Here is a 26,636-nt window from a genome sequence, read left to right as displayed (position 1 = left end):
CAAGCCTTTTTACCTTCTGTTTCACTCCTCATCTTCTTTCTAGCATAGAATTGGTCATACCAGCTAAGGCCAAAGACGCATCTAGCCTCATGTTCTATCTCAGGACCCAAAGTGGACAAATGCACATGACAACCCCTGGCCTCAATCGTATTTCTAGGTCTGGAGATCTGTTGAAACTGATGCTTGTCTGGTAACTCTCTGCTCTGTGTCCATCTCTGCAGTCCTCAGCACAAGACAGACATCAAAGTGTTAGAGTGGGTCCAGAGGAGGCCACAGAAGTGATCTGAGGGCTGGAACCTCTCTGGTGTGAGGTCAGGCTGAGAAAGTTAGGGGTGTTCAGCCTGGAGAAGAGAAGATTCCAGGGAGACCCTGTGGCCTTTCAGTGCTTAAAGGGGCTAATCAGAAAGCTGGGGACAGAATTTTGTTGTGACAGGACGAAGGGTGATGGCTTAAACTAAAAGACGAAGATTGAGACTAGAGAGAAGGAAGACATTTTTTACACTGAGGTAGGGGAGACTTTGGCCTAGGCTGCCCAGAGAGGTGGTAGAAGCCCCACTGCTGGAACCATTTCAGATCAGGTTGTCTAGGACTCTGAGAAACCTGCTCTAGTTGCAGACATCCCTGCTGACTGCAGGGGCATTGGACTAAATGTGCTTTAAAGGTCCCTTCCCACCGGTCTGTGATCACGAAATCCCAACAGATCTGCTTTCCTAAGCAGCCCAAGCTCTCCTCAGGGTCTTTTTGCATCCCCAGCAGCCCTTGGCTGTGAGTCCCTCTAGTCACCTCTTCCAGCTGTTTTTGAGTCCTGCTCTTGCAGGTTGGTTGGCTGGTCCTGGCTTGTGAGCAAACAGCCCCCATCCACCCTCCCCATGCTTCCCGTGAGCTCATCATGTTTCATTTATCTCCCTGGAAGCTGCCTGCGTGCCCGGGCAGCCCAGCTCTCCCCAGCGACAGCGGCTGGGATGGAGCTGGGTGAGCAGCATGGGCAGGAGTGGTGTCTGCAGGGGCTGTAGCTATATTTTCTTCTTCCCTGTGAGCTAGAACTCCTGAGAGGATGCAGGCAGAATGTCCTCTGGGTGTTGTGCTTTGTCAGTGGTGCAGGTGGGCCATAATGCCTGGAGAGATTTCAAAGCTGCGTAGATGTGGTGCTGAGGGACATGGTTTAGTAGTGACCTGGCAGTGCTGGTTAGCGGTTGGACTTGATGGTCTTGAGGGTTTCTCCAACATAGATGATTCCATGATTCTGTCTGTGCTCCCTGGGCTGGGCTCTCCTTGCTCGGGGTGAGTCAGCCCACGGCACACGCGCTCTTCCTGTTGGGAGTGACTCAGGTGGAGCAGCAGATAAAAACCACCCGGAAAGAAAGCAGTAGGCAACGGGTCGGGAGCTCCGTGTGCTCCCCAGCTGCAGAAATGGCTGGGTGCTGGCTCCTGCCCCTCTGCTCCCTTGTGGTTTCCCTCCTGCCTGCAGCCCTGAGCTCCAACGGAGGAGAAGGTGAGGCTTTGGGAGGGTTCTTGCATGCTGATGTGCGATCCTGACCTGCAACCCTGCCCCAGTGCCTGAGAGTAACTGAGAGCCAGCTGGGTGCTGCTGGAATGCTCTCCCCTCCTGCCTTTGGGATTAAAATTGGGTCTTTAGGTGCTTCTCCTTATGCTTTCCCTGGGGTTAAATATCCCATAAGGTCTTTGTTTTTTTCTCTGGTATCCCCTTTAGATGTCTCACTTCTGTGTGATTTGTTACTGCTCTCTGGTCATCTGAAAGGTCTTTTCTGGCCTAGACAACTCCATGCTTCTACCTGAGTGGGATCTGGGCAAGAGGATAAGCATTACCCAGGGAACAGGTGGCTGAACCCAGAACTTTCACAAAGCCCCAGGAAGAACTGGAAGCATCTCAGATCCAGTTAGCTGTAGTAACACGTGCTATGATTGTGTTTTGTGTGGTCTGTGGGGGTTACAATGGCCCCACCACACCCCATTGCAGGTGGGACTCTCCCACAGCTCACAAACTGATGGTGAGCTTAAAAACCATGGAGGATCCTCTTGAGTCTGCAGTTGTGGCAGAATATGCAGTACAGGGACATTTAGGTTTTGGGTGCATTGGCTTATAGTCTGGAGATGAGGGTGCTTGGCCCAAACTGGGGTTTCACAAGTATTTCATAAATACTGAGTGATTTCAGGGTATTTTTTGTTCTGAAACACACCCACTGGGCTTGGAGTTGGTCTCTTCTCAGTTTTCTTTCAAGTGCAGTGCAACATGATAGAGGAAAGAAATGCTGACTAAGTGTTTTGTGTTTGTTTTCTTGTTAAAAAGACCTGATTTGCTTGATGTGCTGCTTGGATAATTATCACAGCAGGCTTAATTACATGCACATTTTAAAATACTGCTGCATATTCTTCCCACCCCCTTCCTGGCAGCATGTTGGGAATTGCTGCTTTTCCATGGACTCTTGAACCTATTTCTGCGCTTACCTAAAAGTGACAGTTGGTAACTGGCCAGGTGTCAATGCTGCAGCAGACCTTCTGAGGCACAGAGTCCAGCATGGTGGGGGTTGGAAGGGACCTCTGGAGATCACCTAGTCCAACCCTCCTGCTAAAGCAGGGGCATCCACGTAAGATTGCCAACAATCACAATGCCCAGGTGGGTTTGGATTCTCTCCAGAGAAGGACACTCTGCAACCTCTCTGGGCAGCCTGCACCAGGGCTCCAGCACCCTCACAGCAAAGAACTTTTCCTTTGTGTTCAGGTGGAATCTCCTGGGTTCCAGTTTGTGCCCACTGCCCCTTTTCCTGTCACTGAACAGAGTAAGTTATCATCTTGAACCCCACCCTTTAGCTCTTACTGAGGATTGATCAGATTCAGGCTGCTCTTCTTCAGGCTAAGGTCTCTCAGCCTCTCTCCCTCACAGAGATGCTCCAGGCCCCTCAGCATCTTTGTAGCCTCTGCTGGATTCTCTCCGTTAGTTCCCTATGTCTCTTGAACTGGGCAGCACAGAACTGGACCCAGTACTCCAGATGTGGTCTCACTAAGGCAGAGGGGAGAAGAACCTCCCTCAACCTGCTGGTCACACTTTCTTAATGCACCCAGGATACCATGTGGCCAATATGATGTCTACCTCAGTGTGGGTAGAAAGACACCAAACGGCAGGGTTTGGCTCCTGGTGGGTAGTTCTTCCCTGCCCATGCTTATGGAGCCCCTGGAGCTCCAGGCAGGTCTTCGTGCTCCTCACAGACTCAGGGCCAACCTCATTTCCTAGTTTTGTGGATTTCAGAAGATAACCTAGTAGGTTTGAAGCTGCCTATATTTTTCTCCAAGCCTTTTCGGTGTGGTAATTTGTTTCAGCATAGCAAATAAGGATTTCATGCCTAATTCTGCTGGGCAGGAGCTGGAGGAGTGATGTCCTGCTGGATGCATACCATAGACCTCCTTCATCCTGACGCAGCACTGCAGAAATCCAGCTGCAAGGCTTCTCCTTTGTGAAGCTTGTTCTTCTCCACAGCTGTCTGAGAACTCCATGATGTCAGGACAGAGCTTCAGGGTGTCTAGATACAAAGATGATCCTATCCTTCCTTGGTCCTCATTTTCCAGCAGCTTCTGTGTGCTCCACGTTGTTAGCAACTCCAGTGCCTCACTTTTGGGAAAAATTAACCTGCCTGAGTTCTCAAGTGTTGCTGGTCTTCTCCTCGACAGGAACAGCTACAGGAGTGAGGCGGTGCAACTAATCTGCACCAACATCTTAAATGGCTGTGGATCTGAATCCATGCCGGGTTTGGAGAGGTGGAGAGTTTGCTCTTAACATGCTGCAGCTTTAGAGCAAGACCTGAAGAAAGGTTTTTGTTCCCTGAGGGGATGCTGCTCACGCCTGTAATTTAGCAGCCCATTAAAGCTTCCACATTACGTAGACCGTGGGTGGAGTTGAAGATGATCCTCATGGAGAACTTGATGATCCTTATGGATCCCTTCTAACTTGAGGCATTTTAGATTTAGTGTAGGGGGATGAGGGATGGGACTGACCCCAAGCAGTTATGAGCCCAAATACCTGGGGAAAGTCTCACACAGTGGCTCTTGGTGGGTTGTTTGTATTGTCTCTGCCCTTTCATGCTGGTGATGTTCTCTGAGGCTCTTGAATCCCTAAGAGGCAGGACTTCTGCACCCACAGGTCCTCTCCCAGCAGACTGGAATGGCAGTAGACCTTCTACAGGTGGGTCTTGGTCTCCTGGCACCCAGGCTGCAAGGCGAGAACTGTATTTGTTGCAGATGGAGAAATCTCTCCCTGTTTGTTGGAGCATGAGGTCACCTCTGCTCCTGGCAGCAGGCCCAGCTGGTGCTTGCTGAGTGCCTCTGTCTGGTATGTGGGTGTTGATGGGCGTGTGAGGGAGGTGGGCAGTGCTCAGCTGCAAGCATGCTTGGGTGGTGAGCACAGGAGGTTTCTCCTGCTCCCAGGAGGCACAGATGCAGGGAAACAAGGACCTTGTATCCTCAGGCTAAGCTGTGCCAGAAGAGCAGTGGGAAGGAGGAGCCTCTCTGTGTGTCAAGTACAATCATAATGCAGGTTTCTGCTTGCTTTTGGATTTCCTCCACCTCCCTGTTCTGTCAGAGGGGACCTAAGCTGGGAGTGGGAAGTTGGAGACAGTATTCTATGTGCCAAGGAGGTCAGCAGTGAGCAGAGTTACTTGGAGGGAGGTTGAGGGTCCCATGGTAGCATCAGGGTGGTTTAGAACAGCTCATCAGCAGGCTCTGCCCCCCTGTAGACTCTGCTTTTTCCTTGGAGCGTTTATTTCTCCTGCCTGTCTTTGCCAACCATTCTTTGAACCATGTCTGCTTTCCTCAATGGTGCTGAGGAACTCATCAGAAATAAAGGTCCTCAGGCTTAAACATGCTAGAACTGTCTGCCAGGGGCTTGGGAAATAGATGAGAGGAGGCTTCAAGAGAAGATCTAGGTAAGTCTGTGAAGAACAGGCATGTCTGGTGAGATACCTGCCAGTCTGCTCTCCAAAGGTTTCGTCTGTCCTGGCTGTAGTGGGATGCAAAATCTCATGCCTGTCCTTCCTGGTATCCATCATGCATCAATGTGGGCAGCTGCAGCTTTTCCTTGTGAGGATGGTGGGGTGAGATGACCTGTGTCATCCTGCCAAAACCTTGCTTGGCTTGGGATGGTTTGTCCATCCCTAGCTGTGCCAGCACTGAAATCAGTCATCGCTCCAAAGTGTGAGGATGAGGAGCATGGTGCAGGCACTGGTGGCACAGGGGTGGCTGATGGAGACAGGGCTTGTATTAGCAGAGCAGGAGCAGGAGGGTTGCGTTGCATGGGCTTGCTCCTTGCTCATCAGGGTGGGATTACAGCTTCATAGCTGGTGCCTTCATCTGGAAACATCACCTGACACATCCCTGCTCTCCCCAGTCTGTGACTGCAACGGGATGTCCAGGCAGTGCATCTTTGACTGGTACCTGCTGCGGGAGACTGGGAACGGCTACCGCTGCCTCGGCTGCCTGGGCAACACGGAGGGCGCCCGCTGCGAGCGCTGCAAGGAGGGCTTCTTCCGACAGCGCGACCAGGACTGCTGCCTGCCCTGCCGCTGCCACGCACAGGGTAGGTGGCTGCTACCCAGGAGGAGACAGGGCTGGGTCAGGGGGATGGGGGGCTTAAAGAATCACAGATTTGTTTTGGTTGGAAGAGACCTTTAAAGAACATCATGGCCAAACTGTTAACCCAGCATTGCCAGGTCACCGCTGAACCACGTCCCTCAGCAGCACATCTACATGGCTTTGAAATTCCTAAAGGAGTGAGGACTCCACCACTGCCCTGGGCAGCCTCTTCCAGGCCTAGGCAACCTTTTGTTGGAAGAAATTACTAATGTTCAACCTAAACCTCCTCTGGTGCAACCCTTTCCTAAAGGGTGCAGCCATTTCCTAAAATGTGACCCCCACCTCACTCCAGTCTCCTCTCAGGGAATTGTAGAGACTAAGAAGGTCTCCCATCAGCCTCCTTTTCTGCAGGAAAAACAACCCTGGGCTCCAGGTCCCTAGACACCAGAACAGAGCATCACAAGAGGAGTGAGTAGGGCCAGCTTGGTTCCAGGTGGGATTATCTGGGCAGCTGCCAGAGTTTATCACTTTGTTACTGCACTGTAAGTCACAGGAGCTCCTCATGCTGGGATTTTCAAATTCTGTAGCAGCTCTAGGCAGCATCCAGACTTCTAGACCCACCTGCTCCTTAAAGTAATCACAGGCTCACAGAACAATTTGGATTGGAAGGGAGCTTCAAAGATCACTGAATCCAACCCCCCTGCCATGGCAGGGACATTTTTTGCTGGATATGGTTGGTCAAAGCCCCATCCAACGTGTCCTTGAACACTTCCAGTGATGAGGAGCATCCGTAAGTTCTTTGGGTCACCTGTTTCACCCACCACCCTCACCATAAATATTTCTTCCTTCTGTCCAATTTAAATCTGCCCTTTTTTAGTTTCAAACATCTACCAGTTCATACCCAAGTTTTTGCCCACCATCACCACCAAGTCCTTCTCCACAGGGCTGCCCTCTCTCCCTCCTTCCTTCAATTCCCCAGCCTGTATTGATACTCAGAATTGCCCTGACCCAAGTGTGCAACCTTGCACTTGATCGTACTGAACTTCATGAGGGTCACACCGGTGTGTTTCTCCAGCCTGCCAAGGTCCCTCTGGATGGCATCCCTTCCAGCTACTCCATCAACAATCCCTGTCTTGCTGAGAGGAACCCTGATCTGCTTTGCCCTGAATTTGAGTGTCCATGAACCTGCTAATGCCCTCAAAGACCTGCTCTGTGGGGAGATGCTTGCCCCTCCCAGCTGTCACCCTTCTCTTGAGGACAACAGCCAAACCCCAGTGCAGGGAATGGTGGCTTTCACAGGCTTTATGAGTCAGGCTGATGCTTTCTGGGTGTCACAGTGCTTGGCAGGCTCCATAGAGGCTTTTAATTGCCTTGTAAAAGCAACAGTGTAATTCTCCAGTTTATGGTGATGTGCCTTGGGAAGGGAGGTGGAGCAAGTGTTGCAGCACCTTGGGGATGAACACAAGGCTTCATCCTCTCCACCTCCTGTGGCAACTTCCTGCAGGCTGCAGGGCTATGAGATGGGATGTCTGGCTCTGAGGTTTTTTCTGTGGGCCTCGAGGTGGTTACACAGTACATGTGATGGCTCCCTCATCTTTGATTTTTGTCTTGCTCCACAAGGAGGTAGTTCATACATCTTGCACTGAGGTGCTGTAGATACCGAAACGCATATTGGTCTCTGCCAATGCAGGAAGATCACTAGAAGCTCCATCTGAACGTGATAAACAGGTGCAATAGGACAGAATAATAACTTTGATGTGGTGAGAGGGTGAAGATCCCCTTGACTGCCCTTCATACTGATGTACAAGGAGGACCCAGTAGCACGATGGCTGCTGGCAGCTCTGGCATCTTCTCCCCTCGGTGCCTGTACAGTGGCTCAGAAATCAAAGTTCTTGCCATGGCCCTCAGCTCCATAGGGTCCTTGTAGAGGCACCAAAATCAAGGTCTACAGATGCCTACTAGAGAGGGTCTGGCAAAGAAAAAAAATTTCCCTGCTTGATTTGCATGTCCTGGAGTTCATCTTGTCCTTTACCTTTATGGTAGAAAAGTAGAACCTCATCCTGGCTATCTGATCAATGCCTGATAGGATTTACATCCTCCAGGTCTGCTGCATCAGACAAGGAGGCTGGAGCAGCTTTAACAGCCAGACTTGGTGTCTGTGACAGGATCTCAAGGGGGACCTGTCTCTGAGTCTGGGTTGCCTGCTGGCAGCATTGCAGGGAGGTGCCCATCTCACCTTCTCCTTCCCCTCTTCCCACAGGTTCCCTCAGCCCACAGTGTGACAATGATGGCTGGTGCAGCTGCAAACCTGGTGTGATGGGCAAGAAGTGTGACCAGTGCCAGCCAGGCTTTGAGTCCCTTTCCGAGGCCGGGTGCCAGAGGATCGGGCAGTAAGTGCTAGTGACCATCAGTAGCATGGTGACAGCTGGAAGGCCAGCCTCCAGAGCTCTCTCAGCTGCTGTAAAGAGCTCATGCAAGGACAGAGGAAGATTATCTCATGGCAGCACACCATCAACCTTAAGCTAACCTTACTGGGAATGGGCTTGAGCGGATCTGGACCTCTATTCCAACCTGCAGAGCTTGCTGTCACTCAACAGTGCCAAAATCAGAGCTCAGTACCTCTCTGAGGCTTTATTATCCAGATGAAGTCAGACAGGCAACAGACAGGCTGTAGGATGTAGAATAAACCATGGTGGGCTTGCATGGTGTCAGTGCCCCAGCCGAGGACTGCCCCCATGCAAGGACGTGCACACAAAGATCAAACACAAACTCCTTCCTTTGCAGAAAGCCCTGTTTGAACATCTTTTGAATGTTGTTGGTTTGGTTTCCTCAGTGCTGTGTCCTCCTCTTCTTTGCTTCTTAGAATCATAGAATTATCAAGGTTGGAAGAGACCTTTCAGATCATCACAGCCAAACTGTTAACCCAGCACTGTCAGGTCACCACTGAACCATGTCCCTCAGCACCACATCTACATGGTTTTGAAATCTCTCCAGGGATGGGGAGACTATCACTGCCCTGGGCAGTCTGTTCCAGGCTTAGACAACCTTTTAGGGTTCAACTTAAACCTCCCCCAGTGTGGCCCGTGGCCATTTCTTCTCGTCCTATTATTTCTTACCTGGGAGAAGAGGTTGACTGCCACCACGCTCCAATCTACTTTAATGGAGTTGTAGAGATAGAGGTCCCCCCTCAACCTCCTCTTCTCCAGACTAAATAACCCAATTCCCTCAGCTGCTCCTCACCAGACCTGTTCTCTAAACCCTTTGCCAGCTTCATTACCCTTCTCTGGACACGGTCTAGTACCTCCATGATGTTCTTGAAGTAAGGGGCCCAAAACATCGGGACAATCACTTCCCTACTACTGCTGTCTGCACTATTGCTGATACAGGCCAGGATCCTGGTGGCCTTCACCCTGCTGCTGCTCCTTGTTGGGGCCCCTGGAAGACAGAGGGTGGAGGTGATGGGTGGCTGCCTGCAGCCATGCTGCCAAACCTGCCTGAGCTTTCCAGGGGTACTGCTGCCTGTTGGAGCTCAGCCAAGGTCTGTTAAACTCAGTCAAGGTTTATTAATCTGAACAGAGGTTCAGTTTGCTTCTGGGTCTGGTGCTCTGGCATCTAGTATTGGATGCTGTCTCAATCTGGCATCCATTCTGCTGCAGCTGGATTGCTTGGGGATGTGGTTCTGCTGATTATTTTTCTCCTTCTGGCATGGGATTGGTAGCTGGGAGGTTCTGGGGACTCCAAAGCCAAGCTGGCATCCAGGTAGATGTTCTCACTGTGCCGTTGCAGGAGCCAGCAGTGCGAGTGTGACCCAGCTGGCAGCACTGGGGGCTGCTTCTCTGGCCTCTGTGTCTGCAAGGAGAGCACCACTGGAGAGCGGTGTGAGAGGTGGGTGTGAGAAGGACTATCCAAATCATTGTGCTTCATCTCCCTGACTTGCACATCCCCATCTTGCCATCCCAGCCTTCCAATGACCTTAGACCATGACTATGTTGCATGGCTGTCATTAGAGAGCTGGTTGTGTTGGTCAGGAAGAGGAGAAAACAGACTTGGCTCTTGTCATCTGCTTGTGTTGTCCCCAGGTGCAAGCAGAACTTCTACAACTTGGATGCCAGAAACCCTGCAGGATGCTCCCCATGCTTCTGCTATGGGCACTCAACTGTGTGTGTCAGTGCAGACAACTACAGCATCTACAACATCACCTCCACCTTCCAGCAAGGTGAAGCCCAGGCAGGACATCCCCTACAGCAGGACATTCCCTATGGCTCCTGCAGGTGTTTAAGTGGAACCTCCTGGGTTCCAGTTTGTGCCCATTGCCACTTTTCTTGTCACTGGGCACCACTGAAGAGTCTGGCCCCATCCTCTTGCCCCCCAGCCTTTAGATATTGATCAGCATTGATCAGATCCCCTCTCAGGCTGCTCTTCTCCAAGCTAAACAGCTCCAGGTCTCTCAGCCTTTCCTCCTCACAGAGATGCTCCAGGCCCCTCAGCATCTTTGTGTAGCCTCTGCTGGACTCTCTCCAGTAGTTCCCTGTCTCTCTTGAACTTGAGAGCCCAGGACTGGACCCAGTACTCCAGATGCAGCTTTACTAAAGCAGAGTTTACCCCCCTTCTCTTTGACATACTGGAGGAGTTTCCTGGATTGAAGCTCTGCTGGGAATCATTTTGATGAGTGGGAGGGCTTCAACATAGGTAGAAGTAGGGTGTGAGGTTGAGGGAAGCTTCCTCATGTATTTTTCCCAGCTGGGGGAAAACCTTTATGCCCAGGCTGGCTTGTTTCAGCACAGGGCCATCTGTGTTGCCCCCTTGGAGGTCAAGGGGTAGGAAGCTGGAGGGGTTTGATAAGAGACAACTTGAGAAAGTTGCTTTAGTCCTGGAAACACTTTCACTGTCCCCCTGACTGCTCCTGGTTGGTGCTCCAGGTGCTGAAGGCTGGCGAGGTGTCCATGAAAGTGGCTCCCCAGCCCAACTCCAGTGGTCCCCACGCCATCAGGATGCCTTCATAGCAGCGAGGAGATGGGAGCCCATATATTTCATGGCACCTGGTAGGTGTGGGATTGGCAGTCATGTCCTCTTTACTTGGTCTATGAACCCAACCTTTAGGAGGAAAGCATCATTTTGAGCCTTTAATTCTCTCCCTTCCTTCCCTTTGCAGCAAAATTCCTTGGGAACCAGCAGCTGAGTTATGGCCAGACACTCTCCTTTGACTACCGCCTGGACCGAGGGGGACGCCAGCCATCTCCTCATGATGTGGTCCTGGAAGGAGATGGCCTGAGAGTCACAGCTCCCTTCTTGCCCCAGGGGAAGATCCTGCCCTGTGGTGTCAGCCATACATACACATTCAGGTAAAGAAGGGTGTTAGGGCATTTGAGGAAGGGTGAGCAAGAAAGGCTGTGACTTCAAGGAGCTCCTGGATTCACCTGTGATCCCTCAGGATCACAAAAGGTCACCTGGCTTGGGTTGGATGCATCTCAGGAGCTTCCCTCCTGGGTGAGGAGTTTGCCTTGTGAGGGGGGCAGTAGAAGAGCTGGCTTGAGCTGAGTACTTTGCTGGAGGTCAGACATGTGAGTGGAAGTTGTTTCCCAATGCCTTGAGCTCAGGAGGAAGATGAGTGAGAGCTGCTGCGTTTTCTGGGTGAGGCATCTCATTTTCTGGAAACTGATTTCACTTCTCCCCCAGGTTGGATGAGCACCCGAGCAGCAAGTGGATCCCAAGGCTGAATCGCTTTGAATATCACAGGCTGCTGGGAAACCTGACAGCTCTCCGGATCAGAGCCACCTTTGGGGAGTACAGTAAGTGGAGGGAGAGCCTGCAAGCTCAAAGTTGGCTTCTCCTCGCTGCTGGAGAGGCCAAGTCTCCAGGCGGAGACACATTTGCTGGAAGGTATTAACAAGCCTTAGATTGGTTTGAGTTGGAAGGGACCTTAAAGATCATCTAGTTCCATTCCCCATGCCATGGGCAGGGACACCTCCTGCTAGACCAGATCACTCAAAGCCACACCCAGCCTGGGCTTAAACTCTTCCAGGAATGAGGAGTCCACAACTTCTCTGGGCAACTCATTCCAGTGTCTCACCACCCTCACAGCAAAGAACTTCTTCCTAATGTCTAATCTAAATCTATGCTTCTCTAATTTCAAACCATTGTCCCAACCTGTTACCACAAGCCCTTATAAAACATCCCTCCCCAGTGTAGCCCCCTTAAGGTAATGGAAGGACACATTAAGGTCTCCCCAGAGCCTTTTCTTCTCCAGGCTGAACAGCCCCAACTCTCTGAACAGCCTGCTCACATAGGGGAGCTGCTGCAGCCTTCTAATCATCTTTATGGCCCTCCTCTGGACCCTCTCCAACAGATCCATGTCCTCCTTGTGTTGGGGGCTCCAGAGCCAGACACTCTGCTCCAGGTGGTGTCTCACTAGAGCAGAGTAGAGGGGAATAATCCTCTCCTGTGACCTGCTGGTCACTCTTTTGATGCAGCCCAGGATACATTTGATTTTTAAAAGTGCTCTAAAATGGGCAAAAATAAATTGTGAAGAAATTGAGCAGAATGGCAACAGTGGGGACAGGAAAGCTTCCTCTCCAGTCTGTCTGCCCACAGGTATTGCGATGAAACATGCAACCACTGGAGGTCCTGGGCACAGGGGTGTTGCAGGTTGAGCTGCTGGTCCCCAGAGGTGACTGGCTGTATCTCCCTGCAGGTACTGGCTACATCGACAATGTCACCCTGGTGTCAGCACAGCCTGTGGCTGGAGTCCCTGCTCCTTGGGTGGAACACTGTGAGTGCCCAGAGGGCTACAGGGGCCAGTTCTGCGAGAGGTGTGCCCCTGGCTACCACAGAGATGTCCCCAGCATGGGGCCCTTCAGCACCTGTGTGCTGTGCAAGTGCCAAGGGGGAGGAATTTGTGATCCCGACACCGGTAAGAGAAGCCACCACCACACTGTGTTTGTAGGGGTATGGGATTGTAGGGTGGCTGCCTGTGTCCCAGGAACTGAGCTACAGAGAGCTGTGGGGGGTACTGAGTGGGGCAATATCACTGACCCAGGGGGGTGGAGTGTGGAGGAACACCATGGACGGAACTGCCCAGAGCACTGTGGTCAGAAACAGAGGGACCAGTCGGGTTTAGACAATGCTCATTTGAGAGAGAAAAAGTAGCTCCTACTGCATGGACAGAATCATAGATTTATGGAATCATTTTGGTTAGAAGAGTCCTTTCAGATCATCAAGTCCAACCCTTCACCCAGCACTGCCAGTGCATCACTAAACCATGTCCCTCAGCAGCACATCTACACAGCTTTGAAATCCCTTCAGGGATGGGGACTCCACCACTGCCTGGGGTAGCATCTTCCAGGCCTTGACAACCTATTTGGAGAAGAAATTATTCCTAGTGTCCAAGCTAAACCTCCCCTGGTGCAACTTGAGGCTGTTTCCTCTTGTCCTATCACTTGTTACTTGGTCCTTCCCATGTGGTGAAGAACAAACAGGCAGATAAGCAGAGTATGTATGAGCAGGTGCGGGCATCTCAAAGGATCCAGTGGAGGTGCTTGTGCTGCAGTTACACGGCCACCAGCAAAGGATGTGCAGGAGGTGGACTGGTGGAGAATGTCCTACCAGGGATGAGAGCAAACTAAGCCCTTTCCTTTCTTCTTCAGGTGAATGCTACTCAGGAGATGAAAACGTGGGCAATATTGTCAGCTGCCCCTTCGGCTTCTACCGAGACCCCCGGCAGCCCTACAGCTGCAGACAATGTCCCTGCAGCAATGGCCAGGGCTGCTTGGTGATGCCTGGTGGTGAGGAGGTCGTCTGTGACCACTGTCCTCCTGGAGCTACTGGTAATGCCCTTCTACACATTGCTTCTGCTCTGCTTATCTCCAGAGCCCACTGTATGGGGAGATGAAGGCACCAGTGGGTCAGGATGCTTGAAGCTGAGGTGATCATCCCATCTTCTTAACTTACAGCATGGCTGCTCCCACCTCTAACATGGTGTTTTGGCCACCAGAGCTGTGTAAGCACACATCACCCTGTGCCAGGGAAGGTTCTCATCTCAACAGATAACATGGATAGAAAAAGGATGGGTGCAGAGGGGAGAGAACAGAAAAATAGGGGTAAAAAACAAAACCCCAAAAAACAAGTAGGAAAGAACTTGCCCAAAGTCAGTTGTTGCACCAAGCTTTTGAGAACCTGCGTGGTGTGTGGTCACTTGGCTGTGGTGGTGAGGAGAGTACAGATGTTGCTGTGCTGACCTTGATGGAGCTGGATGTTCTTGTTTTTGTGGGGCAAGAACGTGAGCTTCTCCTTATCATCCTTTCCCAGGAGCCAACTGTGAATACTGTGCTGATGGCTATTTTGGAGACCCAGTGGCTTCCCAGCCCTGCCAGCTGTGCCAGTGCAACGGCAACGTGGAGCCCAATGCCGTGGGCAACTGCGACCGCCGGACGGGAGAGTGCCTCAAGTGCATCTACAACACCGCCGGCTTCTACTGCGACCGCTGCAAGGATGGCTTCTTTGGGAACCCCCTGGCCCCTGACCCTGCCGACAAGTGCCGAGGTGAGAGCTGGGCACTCTGAGCTGGGAAGGAGCAGTGCAGAGTGGCTTGATGGGAAGGGGGAAACTGCAAAAGCTGAGACTGGAAAGTGAGTGCACAGGGCTTAAACAATGGGAGAAAAGAGAGAGGAGAGCATGGATGGATGGATGGATGTGCCAAGACCTGAAGCGGGAACAGGCTCTTCTGACCCTGTGGCACTCCAACCTGCAGCCTGTGAATGCAACTCACTGGGTGCTGAGCCCCTGAAGTGCAGGAGCGATGGGAGCTGCATCTGCAAGCCTGGTTTTGAGGGTCCCAACTGTGAAGAGAGTGAGTGCCCTGCTTGCTACGACCAGGTGAAAGTCCGGGTGAGTATCTGTGGCAGCCCTGGGACCACTGAAAGGCAAGAGGTGCAGAGGGACACTTACCCTCAAGCATCAGCAATAGTGTGGGCACAGGTGGCAGGGCAGGGATTGCCTCCCTGTACTGGACACTGGTGAGGCCATACCTTGAGTTCTGGGTTCAGTTTTGGGCCTCTTACTACAGGACACTGAGGTGCTGGAGTGTGTCCAGAGAAGGGTAACAAAGCTGGTGAAGGGTCTGGAGAGCAGGTCTGGTGAGAAGCAGCTGAGGGAACTGGGGTTGTTTAGCCTTGGAGAAGAGGAGGTTGAGAGGAGACTGACGGCCTGGTCTACTGTGGTTACAGGTGGACCTGTACCTGCAGCAGCTGTCAGAACTGGAGCTACTGTTCTCAGAGGTGCAAGCTAGTGGTGGGGCTGCGAGTCAGGAGCTGGAGCAGAGGATGCAGCTGGCTGAGGAGATGCTGAGGACCATCCTTGGGGAAGCCCTGAGCCTACAAGGTACCACTCATCTGCTGCCTTTAGATAGATCCATCTGTGCTGCATACTGGGGGGAGGGGGGGGGGGAATACATGACTTTGCAGCTTGTGCCTTTCTGCTCAGCAATGAGTTTCTCTTCAGCCTTCCTCCTTCCTTCACACCAGCCTCTGACAGGTCTCTGGAAAGCCGTGTGGCCAGGATGAAGGGACAAGAGTCTAGCTCTCAGAGCCACTTGGATGAGGTTAAGGCAACAGTGGCAAGGCTGCGATCTCTGGGAAGCCAGTATGAGAGACAGGTGCAGGAGACCCGGCGGCTGCTGGAGAGAGCCAAGCTGGACCTGGACCGCAGCGGAGCTGCCCTGCGTCAGGTGGTAAGAGCATCGTCATGCACATGTCCCCAGTCTGGCCCAGGGCTGAAGAAACTTCCATGGAGAAAGCAAGAATTTAATGTATCTCTGTAAGTGCATTTGTTTTGTGAGTGCAGAAAATGTTCTGGTGGTCCTTTCTGCAGGACTGGGACATGGAGAGGTGCTGGCAGGGGTCTTTGAGGGGCTGGGTTGTGCTGTGGTTTTATCTTTCACTGATGAATTGGATGGAGAGCAGGGAAGAACATTCACCCTCTCTTCTCCTTCCTCCTTAGTCCATTCCTGTTTCAAACCTTCCTGGAGGTTCAAATCAGTTCTTGATGCTGGCCCAGGAGGCTCTGAGACTGGCCAACAGGTGAGTTGCTCCCATTGTCACCTGAGAGAGATGGGAGGGAGACTGAGATCCTGGAAAGGTCATTTCTGTGGGTGTTTGTCCCAGCCAGCAGGATGAAGCTGCCATAACCCCTGTGCCAGCCCTGGAGCAGAGCAAGATGTAGCTGCTGGGCTGGCTTCACTGCCCTCAAGAGCTGTTCTCGCTTACCTTTGAGGGAGGTGTCGGATGTGTTGTAGAAGTATCTTTGAGGTCAGAATTTGTCCTGTAGATGTCCAGTTGGAGCTGGCAGCATCTGCCTCCCCTCCGGTGCTCCTCTCCCTATTGCACATGCAGGAAGGACAAGCCAAAAACGTGTCCCCCTTCTCCAACACGCTGCATCTTCTGAGAGAGTTCAGTCTGAGTCTTGCATTTGGGTTACAACAACCCCATGAACGCTTAAGGCATGGGACAGATTGACTGGAAAGCTGCACAATGGAAAATGACCTAGGGGTGTTGACCAATACCTAGCTGAATATGACCCAGCATGTGCCCAGGTAGGCAAGAAGGCCACCAGCATCCTGGTGTGTATCAGCAATAGTGTGACCAGCAGGAACAGACCAGCAATGGTCTCCCTATACTCAGCAATGGTGGGGCTGCACCTTGAGTACTGGAGCTTACCAACGCACCAATACCAGTGCACCTCACTCACCCTTTAAGAGTTGGTTCAGTTTTAGGCTATTCACTCTAAGAAGGACATTGAGGTGCTGGAGAGCATCCAAGAAGGGGAACAAAGCTGGTTAGGAGTCTAGAGCACAAATCTTGTGAGGAGCAGCTGAGGGAACTGGGGTTGTTTATCTTGGAGAAAAGGAGGCTGGGGAGAGACCTTCTGGCCCTCTACAGTTCCCTGAAGGGAGGTTGGAGCCAGGTGAGCACAGGGTCCATTCTTCCTAGTTGCAAGTGACAGGACAAGAAACCACCACTGGGTGCACCAGAAGAGGTTTAGGTTGGACATGAGGAACAATTTCTTCTCCCAAAAGTGTTGTCAAGCCTTGAAACAGGCTGCCCAGGGCAGTGGTGGAGTTCCCATTCCTGGAGGGGTTTGAAAGCTGTGTAGATGTGGTGCTGAGGGACATGGTTTAGTGTTGTCCTGGTAGCACTGGGCTAAAGGTTAGACTCAGTCTTAAAGGTTTTTTCCCAGTCCAAACAGGTCTATGACTCTATGATTCTGTGATCCAGAATCACTAAATCCAAAGGTAAATCAGAAAGCTCCAAAAGTGGAGAAAGCTCAGGTGGGAAACTTTTCTCACAGACCCCCTCTGTGTTTTGCAGCCACTCACAAGTTGCCAGCACCATTGACCAAGCTGCGACAAGGGCGTGGGAGGACACACAGCAGGCGCTGGAGCTGGTGCGTGCAGCTGCAGGTGGAGAGGAGGCTGCTGCCAGCTCCCTGCAAGGGCTGCTCCAGATGTGAGTGCAGGCTGCCTGTCATGGGGGCGTTTGGGAGGAAGGCAGGGGGTGGCTAAGTGTCCATGCCCCCTCCCCTGCCTCCCCAGTTGGGTGACAGAGTGTAATAAAATGTATATTTTAATACATCTTATACTTTAATATCTTGGGGGGTGGTATCTTCAAACACTGCCGTAGCTTATTTACAAAGTGTTGTTTCAGGTTCAATAGTCGGTTGTGGGCATTACATTCCACATGTAAAGACAGATAAATTATTCAAGCACAGGTCTAAGAAGTTCCAATACAGCAACTCAAATTGGAAACACAGGTGCTGTGATCTGTGGGTTTCCTGCAAATGGGATCCTGTGGCAGATTAGCTGGGTACTCACAACTTGCTCCTCTGTCTGGTTTCTTCCCAGATGCTGTGGCTATAATTTGAGCAGTCCTTGGCTTGGAGAGGGCTGGGGGCCACTCTCTTGTGTGCTCTGTTGCTGGGCTGTAGCCTCTTCTGGGATTCAGTTCTCTTGGAGCTTTTCCCCTTTCTGCTTTGGTCCAGGTGCAAGGCCTAGGTGTAGTTGTTGCCTGTTGGGACAAGTTCTTCAGCTGCTACTCAGGCAGCGTTTGGCTCATGTTGCCTAACTTCTCGTCCCAAGACAATTAATGCCCTTTGGTAACACAGAACCCTGATAACTGGACCTATAGGATGGGGCATATCCAAACGTGGCCAGGGGCACACACAGTTCACAGCTGTGTTACAAACCTAATTACACGTGGTACGTGTTTATCTGGACCCCAGGAAGTGTCCAGGTTTGCACATTCACAGGTGCTTAGCCTATTGTCTGGCCTAGGGCATGTCTGGGGGTTTGACCCTTCAGGACAGAGATAAGCAGTTGGTGACAGGGCAAGCAGGGACTTGTCTGGATTTTGGTGACTGGCAGATCTGAACAATGGAGATGGAGTGTTGATGTTGGACTCTATGATCTTAGAGGTGTTTTCCAAATGAAACAGTTCTATGATTCTACGATTGTCAGCTCTGTGGAGCATCTGCTTCCCACCCCATAGACCCTGATGCTCCTGGGTACCTGCCTGCAGACAGGAAAGTGGTTTGACACCGTGTGTGTTAACAGGCTGCTGGGACCAACTTCCAGGTGTGGTTGTGCATCTGAGTCGGGTTTAGCCCAAGGGTAGATTTAACCCCCTGTTGCCTGGATGGCTTTCTTGGTTGGGCTGGTGCCTCCCCAGGTCCTGCCATGATGCTGGGATTTTGCACATTACTGGTGAGGTGTGAGCAACAAGCCTGAACAAAATGGAGAAGCTAAACAGGGATGTGCAAGAGGAAACATCCAGTGGTAGGACAGGAATTAACAGAGCTACTATGGAGCCTGTGAGGGTTCAGCTGCTGTGAAATACCTTTGGTTTCTGGAGTAGGAGCAAAGAGCCAGGGGACACTGAAGGGTGTTTGCAGTTAGCTTTCCCTGCCTGATGAACTTGCATGAGGCCTTGGAGAGAATGAACAAGGCAGTGTTGGACATGTGCTGTGGTAGGGAGTTGGCAGCTTGGCTGGGACCACACTCTTCAACCTCCTATCTGTGCAGGTATGAAGAGCTGAAGTTGCTGGCTGGAGGCCTGAAGGCTGAAGCTGATGGGATGGCCTCTGAGGCAGACAAGGCTTATCAGGGCAGCCAGGCGCTCCTCAGCTCCCTGTCCCACCTGATGAAGACCAACATTGGATCCTTTGAGGTGAGGACTTCATGACCACTGGACCAGGAGAATCTCCTTCTGCTCTTCCCTGCACCCTCTCTGCTACTTTGCCAGCAGCTCAGCCCTTCCCAGGTGTCCATCCCCACTGGAGAGCCATACATCTTCCCACCTTTTTGCCCCTGAGGCTGCCTGTGGCACTGCACTGTTATTTGCCATGGTTGTTCCCAGTAAGCACTGGGGAGATGCTGGGACTCCCAGGCAATCATCTCATCTCTGTGTTTCAGGGGGAGGCCACCCAGCTGAAGCAGGATGTCAGTGCTCTCCTGAGCATGGTGGACACCTACATGGCACAGTACAGGCAGCTGCAGAGCCGCACGGGGCGCTGGGAGGAGGACATCAAGCAGCTGCTGCAAAGGGGAGAGGGCGAGAGAGTGGTAAGGGGTTGGCTGGGGGCTATGACTTGAGTCACCTTCAGCATGAGCTGGAGCCTTGGTGGGATGCCCATGGCACCAGCACTGCAATGTGCTGTCCTAACTTCTTCACCGAAGGGGATATAGCTCTGCTGAACCTGCTACAGGATAGTCCCTTTCTTCCACTTGGGGCTGATCCTCTAGAGCTGCTGGGGGACCTCAGCATGTTGTGTATAGCTGCTGATGCAGGGTCTCACCTGCATGTCTCCTCCATCTGAGGCAGATTGAAGAACTGCTCCTGGAAAGATTGGAGCTTAGATGACTCAGGATAGCTGGAGCTGGTTGAGGAGCACCAGCACAAACCAATGCTGACAGACCAGGCTGTGGTGGCTTTGGTTTAGGGGCTGCAACAGGCAGCTGGGGGAAGGCTGATGGGTCTTCTCTCCCGGCACAGCTCCTTGCAGACAGCTCTGGGACTGTCTGGTGCTCCCATACGGTGTCCTTCATTTGCCTGTTGTGTGCCTTTGGCTTGTTACAGATGTTGACACAGCTGCTGTCCCGAGCCAACCTTGCCAGGAGCACAGCCCTGCAAGCTGTGAGTGCTGGCAATGCCACCTTCTATGAGGTGGAACAGATCCTGAAGAGCCTCCGGGGTAATGTCCTAGAAACCCTTAGTTCCCTTCCCTTGTGAGATCTCATAAAGCTGTTGTGGCTCCATTTCCACCTGCGCTTCTTCCAGAGTTTAACCTGCAAGCAGATGATAAAAGAAGAGAGGCAGAAGATGCTATGAGGAGGCTACCAATTATCAGCAGCATGGTGGCAAGTGCCAGGGAGAAGACAGACCGAGCTGAAGGGATTCTGGGCAGTGCTGCTTCTCAATCCAAGGCAGCCAGCAGCACAGCAGAGGAAGCAAAGGCGATCACCATGGGGATCCAGCAGGTGAGGACAGGCTCTGGTGTGTGCTGGTGTTATTGCATAAAGGGACTTGAAAGGGAAAGTTGTGGAAGGAGAGGAGATCGTTGGTAGCTTCATGGTGGGCACGATGCATTGACTTGACCAACGAAGCCAACAGCATCCTGGCTTGTACCAGCAATAGCGTGGCCAGCAGGACTAGAATGGTCCTCATGTACTCAGCACTGGCCAAGCCACACCTTGAATACAGGGTTGAGTTTTGGGGCCCTAACTCCAAGAAGGATATTGAGGTGCTGGATCATGTCCAAAAAAGGGCGACAAAGCTGGTGAAAGTCTGGAGAACAGGTCTTGTGCAGAGCAGCTGAAGGAACTGGGGTTGTTTAGTCTGGAAAAGAGAAGGCTGAGGGGAGACCGCATTGCTCTCTATAATTTCCTGAAAGGTTGGAGCCAGGTGGGAGTCACCTCTTCTCCCAAGCAGTAAGTGATAGGACAAGAGGAAATAGCCTCAATTTGCACCAGGGGAGGTTTAGGTTAGACGTTGAGGAACAATTTCTTCCCTGAAGGGGTTGTCAAGCTCTGGAACAGGCTGCCCAGGGCAATGGTAGAGTTCCTGTCCCTGGTGGGATTGAAAAGCTGTGTAGATGTGGTGCTGAGGCATGTGGTTTAGCGGCCACCTGGCAGTGCTGGGGTTATGGTTGGACTCAATAATTTTAAAGGTCTCTTTCACTCAAAACAATTCTATAGTTCTATGACTTTCAGATCTGATGTGTTGACATTTAGGCTGATATTTGTCTGCTGTGGACCCTGAGGATACCAGAGCTGGCTGTAGATGAGAGGGGGCTGTGTGAATCTCTGCACATCTGTCCCATGAGGATCTCTGTGGCATCTCACTATAGCCAGCTTTTGGCGATCAAGGGGATTTTTCCATTTCTACAACTGGAGTCACTGGCAGGCTTGTAAGCTCCCAGAGTTGGTGTTGGTAGGTTTGACTCCTTAATGTGTGTTGTAAATTCCCAGGGATTTGCTGATGTGTGCAATAGGAGTTAAGCCATGGTCATAAAAATAACTCTGGAGCAACTGGTAGGGGAACATGAAGGATGCAGGACAGCCTGTGGCAATTTTAAGTCCTTGTAGAAAGAACCAGTTTCCATCAGCTCCACACCTTGGTGCACCCTGAATGATTTTGGCCATGCTCTGTCCGCCTGAAAGTGCCTTTGCCTTCCCCAGGAGATTACACGGCTGAAGGTAGAAGCCAACAAGACAGCTGATGGTGTCCTCGCCCTGGAGAAGGCAGTGGCCACCCTGCAGCGTGAGGCCAAGGAAGTGGATGGTGAATTTGAGAGGAAGCTCTCAGAGGTTGAAGCAGATGCTGCTGGGATACAGGAGGTGGGTCCCCATCTCCTTTGCCTTGCCCCCTTCCCTATTGACTTTTGGTCCAGACTTCACCTTACAGCTGCCATCTTGCCTTCTTCAGACAGCTCAGGAAGCTCAGACGGTCCACACCAAGGCTGGCCAGGCAGGGTTGGTTGTGCAGGAGACACTGAACGCCCTGGAAGAGCTGCTGCGTCTTATGAGTAGGTTTTGCACCGCTACTGTAGGGCATTGATGCGGACAGGTCCTCACTGGGTTCTAGACAGGGATTCTGGGAATTGTGTGAGAAGCTGCCTCAGGTGGTGCCTGTAAAAGGCCTGGGTAGCAAGACAGAGAAGTATCTGGAAAAATCTGGTGCTCAGACTCCGTAAATCAATTCCATCTTCCCTGTTTTCCTCCTGTGCAACAGACCAGCCTGGTGCTGTGGATGAGGATGGCCTGAAGCAGCTTGAGATGAACTTCAGCAAAGCCAAAACCAGAACCAACCATCTGAAGGATGAGATGTTGGAGCTGGAGCAGACAGCTGCACTGCAGAAGGCCCGGGTACGGACGCTGGAGAGCAGCATTGACGAGGTCCTGGCGGATATTAAGAACCTGGAGGAGATCCAGAAGAGTCTTCCTCCAGGCTGTTACAACACAAAAGCCATTGAGTTGCCATGAGAGAGCTCTGGAATGGCTGCGGCACCTGCCAGGCTCTGAAGGCAGGAGAACCTGGCCCAGCTGCTCTCTCCAAACCTGGCAGGACTGGCTGTGTCTGATTGTGTTGAACTGATCCTTACCCTCAAGGTCGGTGTGGTGGCTAAAGTCCACATACTTATGCTGGCCCTGGAGACTTCCCCGTTTTTCCAAGTGGTCTGTCCCTTGATCACAGGAGGAAGAAGATGCCTAGTTGCATGAAGGTGCTGCTGTCTACAGAACATCCCATTCCTACAACATTTCTGAGGGGCAGATGGGGGTTGCCTCGTGTTGACCCTGGTGGTTTGCATGGTTCAAAGCCAAAGTTCATGACTGAGAGGTTCTCCATCTCCTGTGAATCCCTTCTCCTGGTCTGGCATGCAGGTTAGCAGAGGAGGAGAGAACTGCTGCGACTCCTCAAGTGGAAAGTCTTTCTTATTCTACTTGTTCCCCTCAGCAAAGGGAAGAGCATTCTCTTTCTTTCTCTCACCCTTTGAGTCCCAAAGTCCCTGAGAGATGGCTTTCTCTCAAAGCTCATCCTGAGAGAAGCACAAGCCTCCCTACCTTTCCCTTGTACAATCCTTCCAAGACCAGTTGGTCAGGTACCAGGCTGCTTCTTGGATATTCCAGAGCTGGGGAAATCAAGGTGGTGTCCCCTCTGTGCAAGCACGCAGGACCCTGCAGCCTTTGTCACAGGAACGAGGAATTTCTCCAGGGATCTGCAGCCACAGCTCTCATGTCCAAGAACTTGTCCAAGAGCCACAACCTCTCAAGTCCCATCCTGAGAGAACTCCAGCGTCCTGGTTTGGTCCATGTAAAGATATTGATGATGTCTTTAATGACTCTCCACCTCTCATTTGGTGCTGTCTATTTTCCCCTCCTTCCTTCTTGTGTGGTGCTGGATGTTTCTCAGAGGCTCACGTAATTGTCCCATCATACATTTGAGCAGAGCTTGGAGGAGCTGAAGATCAGTGTTCCCATCATCCAGTCCTGGCTTTCCTGTGGGTCCAGCTCCCTTCTCGCACTGTTCCAAACTTCTCTTAGGTGCCATTTCAGGGCAAAACAAGCCAGGAGATGCTGGATGTCAGCTATGCTGAAAGCCCCTGACCTGGGTGGTGGCCAAAGAAGAGGTCTGGATGGAGGAGGACATTGTGGGGGACACGTTCACCCCTTGTTAGCCCTGATTTTGTGATAAAGCAGCACCCATACTTTGGCTTGATAAGGACATATTGGCTAATATGTCTGCCCTATGCTTTTATTTAAGTGAGGTGTATCCTGGCCTCTGGCACCTCTTCCTTCTCCCTTTGCACAGCACAGGGACAGGTACTATGGACCTGATGTCCGTATGTTTTTTTTATGGCTTGGGCTTTTGGAAAAGGAGAAAGTCAATAAATAATGAATATTTTTATGGCTGGATCTTGCCTACTGGTTTGCTATCTCTGGCTTCCTGCTTGGGGTGGGTTTGGCCATGGGTTGTCCCAGCCACACAGCCACTTGTGCTCTTTGGACTGACTTGCTTCAGGATTCAGTTTAGTGGCTATGGTGGTTGGGTTATGGTTGGACTCAATGATCTTAAAGGTCCTTTCCAACCTTAATGATTCTATGGCTCAGGCTAGAGGCTGTTTTGAAATGACACCAGTAGCATGGTTTTGTTTTGGTTTGTTTATTACATAATTTAAACATTTTGCTGATAAAGTTTGTTTTGTTTTGTTTTTTTTTTCTTGTCAATGACCATTTTTCTTCATATAGCAGCAGAAGAAGAAAACAAAACAAAATAAAAACCCCAACAAACAAAGTTAGGCTCCAAAACTTTTGACAAAGGTGAAATTGGTGGCATGGTAACTTCAACCCCTTTCCCTCCCCACCACCCCCCTTTTATTTTATTTTTCACCCCAAAGGTGTTGGAAGTTCATGTCTTTTTCAGCAAACTGCACCATTTAAAAGTGGAGGTTCAAAGACCAAAACCCATGAGCTTCTTCCCACCCCTCCCCTGCACCCTGCAAACCCCAGTCCTCACCTCCCCTGGTGGTCATATGGATCTTCAAAGATGATTTATTGTTTTGTTTTTTTTTTTATCCATGCCCACCCAAAGACATTTTCCAAAACAGTCCCAGAGTGGAACAACCTCCTACACCTCCCCATCCTACCCCTCAGCACTGGAAGTGTTACTCAGAAGATACACCAAGGTGCAGGCAAGGCAGAATGTACCACAATTGTATGTCTCTAAGGCATGCTGTCCTAGCCATGATGGGGGTGGAATGGGAAGCCAGCTGGCTTCCCCTGTCCCCTCTCATGTTACCTGAAGGAGTGAGGGAGGATCTGAGGTGGCTTTTGGACACACCACCTGTCTGCCTTCTCCATCTCCTTTGTTTCATTTCCCTGTGTCTTTTCCTCGGATAAAGCCACTGTTCTTCCTCCTCCTTCACAGAGGCATCGCTCCCCCAGCAGTTTAAACTCCCTCCCTGTGTTTCTGTGTGTTTTGGAGGCTGGTTGCTACCATTGCTTTTTCTCCTCCAGCTTGGAGCTAAGAAACATGGCTGATGGCCAGCAAGGAGAGGAGGCTGCTGTCTGAAACAACTTCTATGTTTAGGTGGAGAGGAAGAAGAGCTGAAAAAATGAACACATGAAAATAATGGGTGGAGAGGAGTCTAGCTACTGGCTTATGCACCTTGGGTATCTTACAGATGAGATGTCCCACCACAGGCACCTGCCCAGTGCATTAGCTAAAGGAACTCCCAACAGCTCAAACTAGCTGAAGACCTCCTTGGAGAAGAGGCATCCCTGCACTCTGAGCCCCACATGCTCTCACCACTCTCTCTGGTTTTGTGTTTCTGTATCTCTTCATCCCATGGGATCCCAACCAGATGAAGATACCAGAGCTGGCACTGAGGGATTCAGCTGGAGTTCCCAAACAATCCTTTGCAAGGAAAGACCTCTTCTGGCCTTCGGGCAAGCCACATCAATTCTGTCTCATGTTTTGTGTTCTGGGAAAGGCTGTGCCCTCATTGTGAAGTTGTTAACTAACTGCTCATAAAACCCTGCCTGCTGCAAGGGTCCCATGACTGCAGGCCACCTTATGTTGTCCAAAGCTGGTTGCTGCTACAGAGATGCCAGCATCCAGTTCGTCACCAGATTTAGCACAATGTCTTATCTTTGGAGCTTCCATGAGAGCAGCTCGTGACCCTTCAGAGATGTTTAAGGAAAAAAAAATAAAGTAATTTCAAATCTTTCCCTGAAACATCCAGGAGGACTCTCAGGCTTCAGGTGTCTCAGCTCAATACTGTCCCTTTCTGGGGACCAGCATCTCTCTAGGAAAGCAATGAAGCCAGCATGGGCAATGGAAGAGGTGATGGTGGTGCGAGCTAGCCTGAGCCTTGTGAGAAGTGAGCAGATGCCCAGGAGCTACAGCCAGCAGGGCTCTAGTCAAAGCTCTACAAGGTTAAGGAGAGGAAAAGGCGAGGAGTAAAGCAGGACTGGACTGTACCTTCCTTCTCATGGCAGTGACCTTTCCAGGGGCTGTGCAGGGTCCTTGCCACCTGGGGAAGCTCAGCAGGAGCTTCAGCAACCCTCATTTTCACAAGACCTCAATACTTTTTTTTTTTCTCCACAGTAGCTGCCTTGCTTTTACACGTGAGCATCTCCACTAGGCTTCATCACCAGCATCTGGGGCATGTCACAGGCAAGAGAGAAGGAGCCTGCCATGTCCCCATGGATGTGCAATGCAGCCACATCTGGTTTTGGAGGGGGAATTATCATGCATCAGACTCTTCAAGGAGAAGAGACAGGTAAGAGTGGAGGGAGAAAGGGGAAGTTTACAGATCAAGATGGAGGTCTGGAAGCTAGAAGAAGGGGATGGACACATTCCCCACAAAGCACAGCCAGGTTTGGGGCAAATTCTCACCAGAGGCTTTGGGTCACCACCTGCTTCTTCCTCCCTCTTTTCTTGGCTTCATGAATGTCAGGTCCCTTTCTAGGTGCTGTGGGCTTCTCCCTCCAACACTGGGTCAGAGTAGAGCACCACCCCAGCTCTGCTTGCCTAGAGGGTGGTTTGCGGTGAGTTGGGTTCACTTTCAGCCAAGGAAAGGTTAGACATAACACCCCCCCAGTAATGTGTTGGCAGCAATGCCTGCCAAAGCCTCTGCTCCCCTTCAGAAATGCCCTCTCTATCTTTTCTCAGGGCCAGGAGGGGATTTTGCTAGCTGGGTTGTCCTCCTGCTGGCTTGCAGAGGTTCACCTGCCGTGGGGCACCAGGTCAGCTGGGTAACAACTGCCTGCTGCCAACCAGGACTTGTTTGGTCATCATGTTGAAAGGTCCAAAGAGCTCACACTAAACCTATTTAAGGAAAAAAAAAAAAGTCCACCTAGATTTATTGAGCTTAAGTACCATAAGATGATGTGGAAGAGGAGGGCCCTGCTCTGAGCATGCTGGGAGGACAGACTCGGGGGGGCTATAGCCCAGTGACATGCTGGGAGGGGAGTGTTGGAGCTGCCTCCCATCAAGTGTGCTGAGCAC

General features: G+C 51.4%; 1 protein-coding gene across 1 annotated transcript; it reads left to right on the top strand.

The window, feature by feature from the left end:
• Positions 1–1,410: 1,410 nt before the first annotated feature.
• LAMC2 (laminin subunit gamma 2) lies at positions 1,411–22,108 on the top strand. The gene is made up of 23 exons (XM_054384414.1): positions 1,411–1,492; positions 5,396–5,584; positions 7,841–7,970; positions 9,367–9,465; positions 9,660–9,796; positions 10,500–10,622; positions 10,733–10,922; positions 11,257–11,369; positions 12,272–12,490; positions 13,224–13,403; positions 13,885–14,118; positions 14,327–14,463; positions 14,802–14,955; positions 15,099–15,304; positions 15,574–15,653; positions 16,941–17,078; positions 18,650–18,794; positions 19,040–19,189; positions 19,704–19,818; positions 19,905–20,104; positions 21,305–21,463; positions 21,552–21,651; positions 21,858–22,108. Exons 1-23 carry the CDS (start codon positions 1,411–1,413, stop codon positions 22,106–22,108), a joined length of 3,531 nt encoding a protein of 1,176 aa, XP_054240389.1.
• The last annotated feature ends 4,528 nt before the right edge of the window (positions 22,109–26,636 follow it).

Source organism: Indicator indicator, chromosome 10, assembly GCF_027791375.1.
Source record: "Indicator indicator isolate 239-I01 chromosome 10, UM_Iind_1.1, whole genome shotgun sequence".
Taxonomy (NCBI): Eukaryota; Metazoa; Chordata; class Aves; order Piciformes; family Indicatoridae; genus Indicator; species Indicator indicator.
Note: the sequence above shows the minus strand (reverse complement) of the source record. Positions and strands in the feature narration are given on the sequence as shown.

Coding starts and splice junctions, on each gene's coding strand:
- LAMC2 (XM_054384414.1), top strand. CDS start 1,411: ATGGCTGGGTGCTGGCTCCTGCCCCTCTGCTCCCTTGTGGTTTCCCTC. Junction 9,797..10,499: donor CACCTCCACCTTCCAGCAAG/GTGAAGCCCAGG, acceptor TTGGTGCTCCAG/GTGCTGAAGGCTGGCGAGGT. Junction 11,370..12,271: donor AGCCACCTTTGGGGAGTACA/GTAAGTGGAGGG, acceptor ATCTCCCTGCAG/GTACTGGCTACATCGACAAT.